The sequence below is a fragment of the Passer domesticus genome, chromosome 6 (assembly GCF_036417665.1).
Source record: "Passer domesticus isolate bPasDom1 chromosome 6, bPasDom1.hap1, whole genome shotgun sequence".
Lineage (NCBI taxonomy): Eukaryota > Metazoa > Chordata > Aves > Passeriformes > Passeridae > Passer > Passer domesticus.
In genome coordinates this window covers 16566256-16582212 of record NC_087479.1, presented here as the reverse complement: position 1 = coordinate 16582212, position 15957 = coordinate 16566256, and the positions used below count along the sequence as shown (strand labels likewise).

Genomic DNA, 15957 nt, shown 5'->3' with positions numbered 1-15957 from the left:
TGATGACCTACATGTTTGTTACAAAGATGGAAAGAGCTGAGATCTTTGCAGAGAGAGAGAAACACTAGAGAATTTATAACAGCTAAGAGGACAAGAAAAAGAAAAGGCAGGCCCAGGACTCTGGAGGGCAAGATGGACATTTAGAATATACTAACCTGAATTCACCTGTGTAATTTATTTGACTTACATGTAAAAATTATTTAACTTTCAAAAAGAAAAATAGTTCAATGTGACCATGGCTTCCTTTCTGTGAGACAACAGAGAGGGACACAATCAACAGTACAATTTGACAGGGCAAACAGGCACTGAAAACCAACTTTTACTTAACAGGAACAGTCACTTTTTCTTACAATGACGCACGTAAGCAGGCAGTGAAGTAGAAGGCATTAAATAAAATTATTAGATTTTAATTGCATTAGAATGCAATTAAATAGACAGGACCAAAATCATGGTCAGTCTTATGGAGATCACGGGTGAACTCCCTGAAAACTCTCATCATTCAGGAATGCTGCACAGCCCGTAGTTTCTTTAAACACAGTGCACAAAGAGCTCCATTTGCTCCTGTTAGCAAATTACCTTTTTGCTAAGCTGCTGATTTTCCTTTTCCAGTTCCACAAACTTTAGGCTGCTCTCTCTGGAGGTCAAGGAGGCATCTCTCAGCTCTTGGATTGTGTTCTGCAAGCTCTGATTATCCTTCTCCAGCTTCAGTATTCGACTCGAAGCACATTCATTCAACTCAAACACAAAGGACTTTCTGGCTGTTGAAACATGAGAAGCAGAAGGTGGCACTAATCAATTCACCAACATCTCTTTCTGGGGTGCACAAGATCCACTTGGATGAAGATTATTGCTGTCAGTCTTACAATTTCAGCTTGACTGCTAAGTAAATACTTGGTTAAAAAACAGAACCAATTTTCACAAATAACCATTAATACCTTTAATACATAGGGTACTATCTGAACAGCCAGCCACCTAAAAAGTTGCTTACTTTCTTAATTCATCCTAAATTTGCTTTAGTCATGTTGGGAGCATGTCTAATGTTAGTAACAAAATATACTGTGATACCATCTCATACTTTCATCATAGAAAATAAATTGAGGCAAAAAGTAAACCCCTGCTAAGTTTTTACTAAAACAACAAGGTGGTGCACTTCCAAGAGCTAGTGAAAACTCAGGTATTCAATCACATTCAGTCATAAAAAAAAATTCTTACAGAAGAGTATTCCAGTGATTATATTATCACTTCATTAAGAGCATGCTGAAGCACAGAGAATAATTTACTACTAGGTATCCAGGCACAGGACACCCATCAGAATGCTGTGTCTGAAGTTGAAATTTCAGAACTAACAAAATTTATTCAAGTTTTACAACAGAGATGCTGTTTTACTCAATGTTTGTAGATCAAAAGTCTCACTACTGCTCTGCCTCAAAATCCATCACCTGAGCCTCACTGCTCTGGTAATTTCTCTGCCCAGCATTTGAATAATTACAAGAGCAACCTTCATTTACACATGAAATAATTGCTACCCATCACCTCAAGACCACATTTCATTTGAAATTGACTTGAACACTGTCTTTAAATCTAAGAAAATTAATAACTCCCTCTAAATAAGCACTACAGCACACTGAGTAAGCTGGCAACTTTCTGAGATTGGTAAAATTCTGTTTGTCTCTTTTACAAAGCACCACCTGGAAAGCTTTGGCGAAGTGAAGACTCAAACACTTAACATTTACTAACTAAATACTCCAGTTGAGTTCTGTTCTGAAATGAAGTCCACCTAAATTACTTTTTCCCATGCTTATTTTAAAAATTATTTTAAATAAAAAATACCAAACTAGCTGGTAAAATCTTCCATCTGCCACCCTTGCAAATGCAACTCGATATCCCGGAATGGGAGATTTTCCAGAAGAGTTTTGCAGTTTTGTTTGTACAAATAGAGTCAGACTGCATTCAGAACAGCAACACAGATTGAAATAAAACTTCTTACAGATAATTACTCTAAAATCAGAACAGTATCTCTATGAAATAAAAGTCCAAAGTTAAATGTTCTTTTGAACATTTCAGCTTCAGTTTCTGAAGCTCCAGTACTAAAATGCTAAACATCAGTGCAGTGATAAATAACTCAAGCAAATTTTGAAAGTTATGTTTGATAGAAATTAGTAAATAAGAGGTAACTAGCATTCTTCCTTCTATTACATCAATAGTGAAAGCAAATCAGGAAGGGAACAAAACCTGGTATTTTAAACCAGCCATAAAATTAAGGTATTGCTACATTTTCCTGAAATAGTCTTGGTCAAAAATTTCTTAAGTTTTGAGAGAACTGTGTTTCCCCCCACTAACACAATGAGCAATATCCTTGATTAAAAAAAAGGAGTAATAGAGTGACATTCATTTCTCAGGCTAACATAACCTGCTTTGTGAGATTATTATTTATAAGTAACAATTAACTAGCCATTAATCTTAGTGAAGAGAACTCAGATCCTAGACAGCAAGAAGATTCCAGAACTGGTGTCAGCTACACACCCAGCTGTTTTACAAAACAAAGCTATTCCAGACAGTTTCACTGAAAACTTAACATCTTCTTACTCTAATTCATTCCTTTGTCTTCAAGTTCAACTGTTCTGGCTCACAAAGCCAAACATGCAAGTCTTAGCAAAATAAGGTGAATACTCAGTACTCAAGGCTGCACGCTGAATTAGAGGAAATAGCTTGTATTTCCCAAGTTCCACTTAGAATTGTTATTTAGGCTGGAGTAACAGACAGAATAAATGTTAAACACAGAAACCAATGCTAAAACCTGTCCAGTGAAGAAAGAATAAGCAATCTTTGTGATAGCTATGGAAATCAAATCAACCACTCAAAGAAAAAAAATCAGACAGTTATTTTAACTGCACACATTTTTCAGTATCTAGTAAAAATAAATGACTTCAGCATACATTACTTCCTGGGACTTAAAGACCACATAACTGTCTGTATTAACTGTACTAAAGAATACTAAAGATCACAGACTCCACCCAACCATTCAGTTAGAAATATTCAATGTGACATTTCTGCTGTGTCATTTACAAAGCTTTCTTTATTTTTTAATTTTTATTAAAGTGTAATACTTAGAAGCCATTCTCTCAGTGATGAACAAAAGCAAAGCATTTTGATGCTTTCTGAAGAGAGTGAAAAGAAGAGGAATACATTTTAGAAGTTCAAAAAAATGAAGGTCAATGTCAAGTGCCTGAATGAGGGAAGCTTTCCAATCTTGGATTCAACTTCTGTTCCCATCTCAGTCAACCAACCTGTTTATTCTGAAACAGACCACAAACACCACAGCTACCCACCCCAGTGGTACTCACTATCTGCAAGATCAGTGCTTTTAGACAGTTGTTCTAGTTCCCAGCCTAGGTGTGCAGACTCATTCATGCTCTGTTTCTGTGCAATCTCCAAGACCATGTTCTCCTCCAGCAGCTCTTCAATTCTCTTCTTGTCTGTGTCCCGGTCCTGTGCAAGACACACGTGAATGAAAGCGTGTTCAGCTCATCTCTAAGACTGCAGGCCAAGCTGCCACAAGCACAGTGCATGTTGAGGCTAGAAGAATCTCCTTAAAAACTGGAGTTTTATAATGAAATACACCTTCAGCATTAAATGTTTGCTGTGGGCTACCTATATGAGCCACAGAAAGCAAAGCCCAACTGGCCCTGTTTAGCACCAGCTCTGGTCCACGACACACTTGGAGAGAGGGGAATGGCAGTGAGAATTACTGGGTGATGACAGGGCCACTACAAGCCGGGACTAGTATGGCAGACTGGATTCAAGATGTCTCCAGAGCTAGGCTCTTCAAAAACATGCAGCATCATGCTCTGACAAACTGGAAATTCTTCAGATAGAACCTTGAATTCTGCAGAGCTTCAACTCATCACATCAAACTTGGACACAGTCGTATGGATCAGCAAGTAACACCTGGTTCATAATTTGAATTCTAACTCCTGAAAACAGACCTGGAGAAATCTATTGCTGCTTCTTGTGACTATATGGGACATTTGCTTTTGAGGGAACTGAAATGCTGCCTCAGTGGTTCTCAGCTTTTCAGAAACCACAATTCAAGAATTCATCAAGTCACCAGAAAATCTCCAGCAACTTTGGAGAAGCTGAGCATGACACAACCTTTATAATATCCTGAATCACAGTTTGGGATAGAAGGGACACTAAAGATTATGCAGTTCTTGCCAAGGGAAGGGACACTTCCCACTGGACCACATTGCTCAAAGCCCTGTCCAATCTAGTCTTTAACACTTCTAGAGATGAGGCATCCACAACTTCTCTGGGAAACCTCTTTCAGTACCTCACCACCCTCACAGTAAAGAATTTCTTCTTCCTACGATCTCATCTAAACCTACTCTCTTTTAGTTTGAAGCCATTCCCTCTTGTCCTATCACCACAAGCCTTTGTAAAATGTCTTCCACTACCTGTTCTTTCCCTCCAGATACTGCAAGCCAGCAATTAGGTCACCCTGGAGCCCCCTCTTCTCCAGGCTGGGAAATCCCAATTCTCTCAGCCTTTCCTCACAGGAGAGGTGCCCCATCCCTCTGATCATCTTGGAGACCCTCCTCTGGACTTGCTCCAAGAGGTCCACATCCTTCCTGTGCTGGGACCCCAGAGCTGGATGCAGCACTCCAGGTGGGGTCTCAACTGAGCAGAATGGAGGGGCAGAATCCCCTCCCTCACTCTGCTGCCCACACTGCTCTGGATGCAGCCCAGGACACATTTGGCTTTCTGAATTGTGAGTGCCCATGGCTGGATCATGTCCAGCCTCTCATCCACCAGCACCCCCAAGTCCTTCTCAGCAGAGCTGCTCTGACCTGTTCATGCCCACCCTGTGTTGATACTGGGGCTGCCCTGACCCAGGTGCAGCACCTTGAACTAGATCTTGTTCCACCACATGAGATTCCCATGGGCCCACTGCTTGAGCTTGTCCAGGTCCCTCTGGATGGCCACTCCATCCTTCAGGTGTGTCAATCACACCACTCTGCTTGGTGTCACCTGCAACCCACTGACAGTGCACTTGACCCCATTGACAATGTCACAAATGACAAAGATATTAAGTAACATTGGTCCCTGTACAGATCCCGGGGGACATCCCTTGTCACTGACTTCCCCTGAGATTCAGTCATCCCATACAGCATCCTCCACATTTTTAATTCCAACAGAACCTGTTGAAAATCCTCTACAGAAAAACCCAAAAGAATTCAAATCATGGTGGGATAAGAGGAGGACTGTTAAGTAAAATACAACAGATAAAATAGTATTTATTATTTCTAGTGGGTTTATGAAGTCCAATGTTGGTTTTTGTTTGTAGACAATACTCTCCCACTTATTACCTTTCCTTATTTATGAAGCAATGAAACATACCTCTTATTTACACATAAAGAAATTCTGGGTTTTTGTGCCTTTTACAGTGGTAATGGATTCTTAAAGACACTGCAATGGCTGGGGATTTTGTTTCCAACAAGAAAGACTATTTATTAGAGTAGATTTAATTTCCTAATCTAAGAGATTTCTACTTAAACAGATTTTAGATCTCCATTAACAAAATGTATGAAAGCAGACTGTATTTTAAAATTGTGATGTACCTTCCACAAAAAAACCCCTCAGTCTCATACAAAGTAGCACATAACATTACACTATTTCAAGAATTCATGTAGTTCAATCTAAAAACCTATTCAAAAGCACTATTGATTTTTTTGCCTGTCTCTACCAGTTTCTGTGACTTGATTTTGTAATGTAAAAATGAAAAAAGAAGTTTAAAAAATTAGCATAATGAAAATGAAAGTGCATACCAGCTCTACATCATGAAGTTTGGATTTCAACTGCAAATTTTCTTTCTCTAATTCATGCAGCTTATCACCACGAGCTCTTGCCATGGTTAGCTGTTCTTCTAGCATGGCTTTTGTTTCAATTAATACAATGTTGTCTTCTCTTAATTCCTAGGGAAAAAAAGTAACATTGTTAATTTCTTACTAACTTTTCATAAACCAAGTGATTTTAATAAAGTGACATTGCAAAAACAAGAAGGAAATCTGAAACTTTTTTCATAGAAAGACTTTTACTTAATATTTTAATGAGAGATTATAGTATTTTTTATTACCTTTGAGTCACTATGCAAGTAAATCTAATATTTCTTAGGGTTTTTTCCTCAATTTTACAAGTTTAACAAAGTTTCTTTTGCTTTACATGAGGCTAGATCAAGAGGTGCACACAAAAGAGCAACTGTTCAATTCCACTGTTATAATTCCTTTGCCAATTCATCATAGGTCCTTGTTTTCCCAGCCTCAAAACAGATTATTTATTTACAAGGGATGGGGAACAGTATCCATCAATACATTCAAAATACACATTCCTGTTTCAGTACACTCATGAGCAAACGTCTATTTAACAAAGTTTCTCTCTTTCTCCCTCATGAATAGAATTTTAATGCACTTAAACAGCAGAAGTTGTTTTATACTTATCACTTAACATTCCTGCCACTTCCCCACTAAACACGAGTGTGAACTGCACAAGCCACCTCACTCACTCATTAGAGCTGTTGGATCTGGTTTTACTGAGTAGAAGTTTAATTTATTACTTTGTTGCAGCCACAGCACTAAAAACAGGTGAATTATACTGCACTGCAACTGTTCCTTGCAAATGACAAATCAAATGAAACTCTGTTCATTCAAGTATCTTATTCTGGAAACATGAAACAGTCAAAGCATGAAATTTGGCCATGAAATGTTGGTCATGTTTTAAACACATTTATCAAAAATGTCTCATTTTAAACTGTAATACCTCACTGCTAGCTTTTACTGTAGCTGATCCTCAGATAAGTCTTGAGTCCAAGACAAATGTTCCATGGCAGGAATGCATCAGCATTTCAAAGATTAAATGGATACAGTAAGGAATTTTCCCCAGATGAGTTACAACTGGGCAAAAAGCAGATTGATTCTCTCCCCATCCACTCTGTTGTTCCAATGAAATATATAAAACCAGAAAATGTGCAAACAGGACAAAATGCTAGACAAGGTTATTCCTGGATAACTGACTTCAAATGTGATGTCTCTGCTGACACAGTGCTCGTGTCTGGTCTCTCAGACCACAAACATCCAAACCAAGTAGATCACCACACATGAGCAAATCACTTTCACAATTTAATCAGTAACTACCTTCTCATTTTTTGGGGTGTAATCAGCCTTAAGAAGCCTTATACAAGCTCATTTATTTAAAAAGCAAACAAAAAAAAAAGAAGAAAAATGTAAAGAGTGATGTAAAGAATGAGTTGAGTGTCTGATGACAGCCACTCCCCCTGCCTTTTGGTACTACAGGGGGCCATCATTTAAAAGCCTTTCATAATGATAGTTGTTTGTTGCAGCTTGACTGTATATGGCATAATATGGAAAGTCTACCCTATGCAGTACCATACTGCCCTTGATCTCTCAGTGTTCGTGAAGAGGTTCATCTTCAATTAAAATGTCTGAGCATGCAAGTAACTAAAATAACAATAATACTGAAACACTAAGGTTACAGAACCTGCATTTTGGGCCAAGTCTGATCTAACAGGGTCACTTCAGGGTGGGCAAACAAAAGGCTGACACTGAACAGATGACAGACCAGAAGTACACGGCACAAAAACTGCTGGGTGTTATGGTAGCTGCCAGAATATCTGTAATGAAACAGCAATGTGCCAAGAGTTTACTTTGCTTGATCACCACACTTAATCTGGACCACAGCCCTAAGAACTAAAGTGGTGTCTGACCTCAAAGACATGACCTCATAACTATCCTTAAAACTGCCTACCAAGCAACAACTAGTTATTTTAGTGTCTCATCAAGAGCCAAATTATGTGCCAAGTACATTCACATATGCAGGCTCTGGTACAAACCACAAACCAGTGGGATCTGCAGTACATGGAAAACTGAAGCACTTTCCATTGAGCACCCAGGATGGGCAGTCATGCCAGTTCAAAGTAGTTCTGATGAAATATTAAATTAATAACCAGGTGGAAATGCCTGCTGTGACAAGGTAAACATTGTTCATTCTCAGATCTGAGGCTGTCTTAATATTGAAAAGTTCATATAATTTAAATAATTAGTCCATGGGAGCTTTGTAGAGTTACATCTCAAGGCCTGGGAAGAAAAGTTGTCCTAACTAAAACATGTCAGCACTAACACCTCCCAGAAGTTGCTGGAATAACACAGCTGACCTAAAAATCTAACTGGCTACAAATCACACTTGTTAGACAGTCAGCAGGTGGTGATCATGGGGTGGTGCTGCTTCCACTGGAACTAATTCCACTAGTTCATTTTTAATCAAATTAATAAATTAAAATATAAAAATAACCAAATATATAATTCAAATATAAAAAACAACCAACATTATTTTATAACTATAAGGTTATTTTTAAATCAGCAACAAAAACAGTTGGCTGTGGGTTTTTTTTGTTTAATACACTGAGTATAACTCAGCTTTTGCACTTTCTAAATGAATTACATATTGTGGTTTGATGCCCTATCAACTGTAACTTGAAATAGGTTTAACAATGTGCTCTGTGCACTCAGATGGTTACAATTAACTCTGGGTATAAGCGGTTGCACAATCAGGGTGTGTTGCCACTGGGAAACATTTTCAGAAACTAAAGTAGTAATGAGATTGTTTAAATCTGGAAAAAAAAAATCACATGCAACTGGACCCAATTCAAACCCTTGCCTTCAGGCAGTTCAGAAGCTGTTGCTACTGAGCCATAACACAGTAAACATCTGGTGACAATCAAACACTGAACACTCATATGACAATATACAGGACATGCTTTTGCTTCTATTTTTTTTTTTAATTGACAAGAGACTCCTCCCATCATAGAAATTTGATTATGATGAGAAGGAGAAAAACTGGGAAAGGCATACTCCTTGGCCTTAGAAAAGAATCTCATTTCATGGAACAACAAAAGGTTCAGTGGAGATGATCCTGGAAGGGAGCTTTGCACTGCAGAGAAGCACCACCTCTGTGGAGGAAGCCCTGCACTGAGCTGCTCCTTCACATTCACAGCTGTGACCTCAACAAGCAACCCCAGCAGGAAGGCTCCAGAGGACATTCATGTTCCTTGAATGATGGTTCAATTAAAATGTCACTCCTGAACCACTTACCAAGATGCAGAGAGAAGGGAAAGGGAAACACCACACAAGCTTTAAATCTGCTACACTGACATACAGATTTCAACCTTTTGCACGCCTCCTACAATACCAGGAAGGAAAAGATTTTAAGGGCTCATTTAATAGCTTTCTGCATTGATGCACAACATTAAATCCTCTTTTTCTTCTCACCTACCAATCTGGCACTGCTTATTAACAATCCTGTCAAGACCCTATGAGCCCTAAGGTATCACATTACCACAGAAAAGTGGCTGATGCAGAACACACCTACATTTTCACTGCATGCTCTGGATGATTTGTTCAGGTCCTAAGGGTTAGAGCTTAGCAAGCCATTGGCAACCAGTAAATGCCATGAAATGAATAATCACTGTACTGTCTAGAGGTAAAAATCTCTACCATGTTACATCCTTAAACAAATCTAAGCAGAGACTCTACTGACCCCAGACATTAATTCTTCTTTCAGAGGGGCAGAGGACTTGAGTCAGATTTGACAGAAAACTGAGGCCCTGTGGAAAGCTGGATACTGGCTAGAATGCACAGTCTTTGTGCTACTCTATAAGCATGAAAACAGAATAGGGCCCTGTGGAATCCTCTGACTGCACCAGCCTGAGACCAGCGGAGTTTGCCTGCTCTCAATGCTGTAAGTCCCTGGCTGAGTCAAAACTTGATCAGTGATGGAAGAGGGAGTGGTGAGAATGTGAAACTCCCTGTCTATTCAAAACCACACAGCACCCTGCACACAGCTGTGCAATCCTGCTGCCCGTTAGGAAAGCTCAGCTCCTACAAAAGTGACTTTTGCTAAAGGCCACACTGTGGCTCCAAATCAGACATGTGCCTGATCGATGGGAAATATTCCTGGTCCCACTACTGTATTTGTGCTGGTTTTGGCTGGGGTAGGCCAAATGGCTGGTATGGGGCTGTGTTTTACATTTGGCTGAACACAGCGTTAATACAGAGATGTTTTTGTTATTGCAGACTGGGGCTCACACAGAGCAAAGGCCTTTTTTTGCTTTCTGTGCTACCATAATGGCAAGGAAGTTGGGGATGCATGTGTCTCCCTGGCAAGAGACACAGCCAGGACAGGTGACTCAAACTGACCAAAGGGATATTCCAGACCATATGGCATCATGCTCAGTGGGAAGAAAGTGGGAAGAAGGAGGAATGGGAGGACATTTGGAGCGATTGTGTTTCACTTCCCAAGTCACCATGACATGTGATGGGGCTCTGCTCTTGTGGAGATGGCAGAACACCTGCCTGCCTATGGGAAGCAGTGAATTAATTCCTTGGTGTGCTTTGATTGTGCGTGTGGCTTTTGCTTTCCCTATTAAACTGTCTTTATCTAAACCCATGAGTTTTCCAGCATTTACCCTTCCAATTCACCCTCTAATCTCACTGGTGGGGAGTGAGTGGCTGTGAGGGCTTGGCTGCTGGATGGGGTTAAACCATGACAGTATCACAGGGAGGTATCCCTGGAGAGCCAGAACTAATCTCTGACATTCTACAGTACCACCAAAAACTGACAGAATGGAAGAGAGAGCACAGAGAATTAGAAGAAATTTGAAACTAACATGAAGGTGTCTTAACTGAATGCTATGTTAAGCAAGATTAGCAGTGCAGGAAACTGCTGGCTCTGAGCCAATCAAGAAGGCTACTCCCTTGATTTCAAATGAAGGGGACACAAAAACTCCTCTCGGAGCTCCAGGTAAAGCTAAGCACCTCCGGTGCACAGCCAGAAGGGGAACATCAGGATGGCTCACTGATAGTCAATGTGCCAGGGTAGAGCATTACTGATTTACAGAGAGAGGCAGAGCTTTATACTTCCTAATACAAACTGGGAATTACCGAGAGGCAAAACAGGCTTTTGTAGTCTATTACTACATTTAATAACCATCCATTTTAGTGAACCTATTCATAAGAAGCAGCAGCTAGCTACCCCCTTAGGTTAAAGAAGGGCGAAAGAAATAACCTACAAAGTAGAGTTTATAGAGCAGAAAAATAAGGTCTGTGCTCTCAGCCAGAGGCCTGGCAACATCATTCTTCTACTTCAGACTTGGAATTTTATCTAATTATAGTGAGGCTGTCAATTACTGAACCTCCATTTGGTTCAACAGTCTGGATATTTATTTGACCTTGGCTTAAGTGTCATGTATGTGGATTATTGGGAGTTTTGGTGTGAATTCCTCAAATAACTGAAAGAACAGAAAGAGCAGTCCTACCTAAATTTAACATCAGCCATGCTGAGGCAATGAGTTTGGCCAGACCATCTCTAAGGCCTTTTGCAACCTAATTCAATTAGTAATTCCAGGATGGGCATAGCTGCAGGTGACTAAGCATCTGACATCACTACTGGAATCAAGCCACACACTTCTCATTCACATAGCCCACTCATGACACTAGGGAAGATCCAAATTTTTTCTCCTCTCTATTACAAGTAACAGCTGAAAAAAGGGGTGGTTAGAATTTGTAATCTGAGGTCCTCCTTAAAAATGCCATTTTAACAACAGTTGCATCTGTTACAAAACCATAAGGAAAAACACCCAGACATTCACTTAACTAATTTATAAGTGCTACTTAAAATGTTTGTCCAAGGAACAACTTTGGAACAGAGGGAATTTACCTAAAGCTAAACTAAATGTCTGGACTCTAGAAAAAGCATCCAGAAAAGGTATGTCCTGTTTAGCCACATAATGCTGAACTAAGCAGAGTTCTTTAAAACTAACAGGCATTTATTTTGTGTGCACCAAGTACTTCCTCTACTGAGAGAAGTTTTAAGATGCTCAGTCAATAGCTATGATGTATGTTATGAAACTTCTACTTGCTCTGATGTTCTGCTATGGTCAGCTCAATGACAAATGACGCATGAACCAGTTATACAACAAAAGCCAAACAGTAAGGATTACTCAGCAAATCTTTCTCCTCATTTCCACTTGCCTCCATGCGAGCTTTGTAGAACTCCACATCGTGAAGTTTCTCCTTGCAGCGCACCAGCTCCATCTCCAGCCTCTCCACGCGGTTTGCCCTCTCTCTCAGGGAGTCCAGCTCATCTCTGTAGGCTCGGGCAGAGCGCGCATCTGAGGCAAGGTGCATGTTCTGCAGGGAGAAAAACCTATCTTAATACTTTTAAACATGTACTTTCAAGTTGATTTTTTTGTATTTACTTACTGGTTGTAAGCATAAACAAACAGTATTCCTCTGATTAAGGAGTAAGAAATCTACTAGTAGCCAGTAAATATTCTACAAGACAGAGGTTCATTAGCCTGTTGGATCTCTAACATAACTAATGCCCGATGTTGCATAAGCTTCAGGCACTACTAGGCTATATGCAAGCTAAACAGATGAGACTGTTCTCAACAGATAAATGGGAAGTAAAGCACTGCTATGCCACAACCATAATCTTTAAACAGCTTGCTGGACTAAGTTGTTTTCTTCATTATAAAACAGACATAGTAGTAATTTTAGCTTCACACTGAAACAGGATTTTTTTTTTAAATACAGAAGATTGTCACAGTAAAATGAGCCCATCTCACCTCTTGCTTTATTTTTTGCAGCTCTAGGGTGAGCTGCTCAACTTCATGTTTAGAATCTGCAAGCTGCTCAGACTTCTCTTCCCTGAAAAGGATTAGAAAAATCTTAGTAATTTTTTTCTTTCCTAAAACAATATTGATTATATGGACACTGCCAGGGATCTGTAAAGGAAGAGAAAAATCTCCCAGCACATTCTTAGTTATGACAGCTTCATCATTTTCTCATTACACTATACACATACCATGGATCAGAGTTTGCAATTCTATTTTTACACTAAGTTCCTGTGTTCAAATCTCACTGGTGCACCGGCTGTCATAGACAGCTTCCACTTCCAGTTAAAAAGCAGAGCTAGCAGCTGGTATTTTGAGGGAAGGAAAAGACAGATAAGACACAAAAAGAAGAATGGAAGTAGCCATCACTCTACATTTGAAGGTCAATTATGAAAGAGAAAAGATGGAACAAACTACTAGCCTCCTACTGCTCTGATGTGGAAGGTGTGATTCTGAGGGCTCCTATGGAAGCCAGTGTATTGGAGCCAACAGGTTCCTGTACTTTCAGGATGCACAAGAGTCTCTCTAGAAGCACAAAATAATGGTGACTTACAGCTCCTGACGGATTCTTCTCAATTTAGCCTTTGTGTCTGCCAGCTCAACTGCCAGGTGCTGCTTTTCTTCGTTCGAAAGAGGGTTTGCAGGGTTTGGTGAAGAATCTGGACTCGGTACTTTCAGAGGGCTTGGTGGTTGCTGAGACTGCAGATAATCTCTCTCTTGAGTGAGATCTACAATGACCTGGAAATAAGAAGACTGTGTAGTACCAAGAGATAAACAGTGTATTTATACATTGTTTTAAAAATACCTAAAAATTATTTTTACATTTAGGAAGTTATTAGTATGGCATGATACAGAATTCAAGTGACAGCCAGGAGTGAAGGTTACACAGAAGAGAAAAGGAATCTCCACTATGTTCCAGCCACCAAAACACTCCCCTTCCAATGCTCAAATAAGCAGTCTGTTTTCCTCGAAGAATTCATAAAAACCTTTAACAACTAACAGTTTAAACTAACACAATTGCAGTCAAAAGCATGACAGAAGATTAACAAGCTAAAGAAGAGGAGAAGGCTTCTCCAGAGATCTGAAGGGAAAGGAACTGATGAATCAGAAAAACTAGAGAAGACAATGGAGCCCAATGACTAGATGCCAACAGAGAGACTAGCAAGCACTGCCTGAACAACTGGACAGACATGCAGAGACATTTGGTCTCCACTTCAACTCCTCTTTACCAATCATTTCACCACATCTTAGTGCTTACACAAGAATCAATGGAAAAGTCAAAATCTTTCTACACATTTTCAGAGGTGTAGTAGAAAGGTCCAGAAGAAATAGAAACCTAGTGCACAAACAAGATACAAGAGAAGGAATGGAGCCCATATCTGCTGCTTCTCATGAGCTCTGTATGGGAGAGATTTGTCCTCATACTTCTGTGCATTCATCTCTCTCATCAATGAGCCTCCTGAGGTGGAAAACCATATTCCTGGAGAGAGACTCTAGTTCTTCTGGGGCCATATCTGGGAGCTCCAGCCACTGCAAGTCAAAGACATTCTCCTGATTGTGAGTCACCTAGAAATAGGAACAAAAAAGTATGTCTTTCCACTGGTCGAGTTGAAAATTTGTTCACCATATATGCAGCATCCCCCCCATTTCTTCTACCCATAAATTAAAAAACATTTCCATTTTATCAAATACAGGCTGCAAATAATAAATGCAACTACTTTAACTGTAACATTACCCAGAAATTTTTGGTATTTGCATTTTTTATAATTATTATGACTGATTTTTAAAAGTGATCAGATAAATATGATCAATAGCATGGGCACTTGCATATTAGAAGTGTGCAGCTGACTTACTGACGCAGAGGTGATTTCCACACAGAAGGGACTAATTCCACACTGAACATTACTAAGAAGAATCCCTGATATCAATGAATTTGCAATTTGCTGCTGATACAGCTGGGAGGAGCTGTATCAGCTGCAGAAATACCTCTGGTTGCTGCTAGCAGTGTATCTTTTAACTGTTACCCTATCTAAATTGATTAACTCTGAATGATTTAGCAGAAACATCAGGCGAGTCTCTCAAGCTAAGTTAATGACTGTTCCAGCTTTTGTTACAACCATGTGCTTAGCTCATCATGATTTTTTTTTCTTTCCCAAAAAATTAACTATTTTTTAAATGTTAAGAAAAAAATTCCTGTCTTAAGTCTTTCCCTATTTGTTCCACAAATTTGAGTGTATCAGGCTTTCTACACCTGCATGCACTAACACCTGGGAACAGTCAGCACACATTCCCAGTGAGAGGCACTTCCACCTGGGTCACCAAAGTAAGAGACTTTCTATATTCTTTGGTAAGCCTATCTGTATCCATTCCTTCTGAAACCTCAGAAATCCAAGAATGCTTGTCTTTGGATCAAACACCTTTTTAAACAGAGCCTATGTCCAATTTCAGCTCTGCAAGACCATCTAGCTCAGACGCCACTGTCTGAAGCAAGTCACTGGGCAGGCTGTGTCACCTCCCACAGGGCTTGGGGAATGTGCAGCTTCTAAGCTACACATACATTTTGTCACTACTGCACAACAATCCTTCTGCATAACCTATAAGCAGCAAGCAAGGCATTTACCACATCATGTCTTTAAAAGACCACTGAGCCAAGTAATGACCCCAATACTCATCATTTTCATCTTACAGTTTGAATGCAGCAGCATATTCCATTTTCTTCTTTGTGAAGTTTATGAACCCATCATGAAACTCTAAGCATTAACATTTTATAACAAAAAAATCCTGTTAAGTCAAGGAATGGAGAGATATAACACCAAAACAGACAACACTAAGAATCCTACCTCTTGAATGTGTGACACAATGGCAGCTTGGGTTTCAATATCCAGTTGTTTTATTCTGTCAATAAACTCTTCTTTTCTTTCACACTGTTAAAAGAAAGCACACCCTGAAACAGTGCTTCATACCCTAAAATTTACTGCTTCATTTTTCATTCAAATTTTTTAAAAAACCAAATTCAAAGAACCTACACTGCTAATTAAAAAACTGTTCAAGATCTACACTTTTTCACACTAGAAGGTACAACACTTGACTGCTCCATATGGAACATTAACCAAATTATGCATTAAGTTATTTAAAAGTTTTAGTCAGTACAACCAAGGCTAAGTTAAATGGCTGATTTTGCTCTTAAAAACAAGTTCAACATGCAATGTGATCAA

The 15957-nt window shown here is 39.5% G+C and overlaps 1 protein-coding gene across 5 annotated transcripts in view; it reads right to left on the bottom strand.

Annotated features, from left to right (window-relative positions):
- Positions 1 to 15957, bottom strand: part of CCDC88C (coiled-coil domain containing 88C) — a 94769-nt gene that overhangs the window by 30554 nt on the left and 48258 nt on the right. For 3 of the 5 annotated variants that reach the window (XM_064423566.1, XM_064423569.1, XM_064423570.1), the window contains 8 exons: positions 15583 to 15666; positions 14168 to 14308; positions 13296 to 13480; positions 12695 to 12776; positions 12099 to 12257; positions 5826 to 5972; positions 3330 to 3489; positions 577 to 758 (listed from right to left, as the gene is read on the bottom strand). In XM_064423566.1, coding sequence (XP_064279636.1) covers positions 577 to 758; positions 3330 to 3489; positions 5826 to 5972; positions 12099 to 12257; positions 12695 to 12776; positions 13296 to 13480; positions 14168 to 14308; positions 15583 to 15666 — 1140 coding nt within the window. The remainder of the gene's footprint in view (positions 1 to 576; positions 759 to 3329; positions 3490 to 5825; positions 5973 to 12098; positions 12258 to 12694; positions 12777 to 13295; positions 13481 to 14167; positions 14309 to 15582; positions 15667 to 15957) is intronic. The other 2 variants (XM_064423568.1, XM_064423571.1) reach the window with 1 other exon arrangement.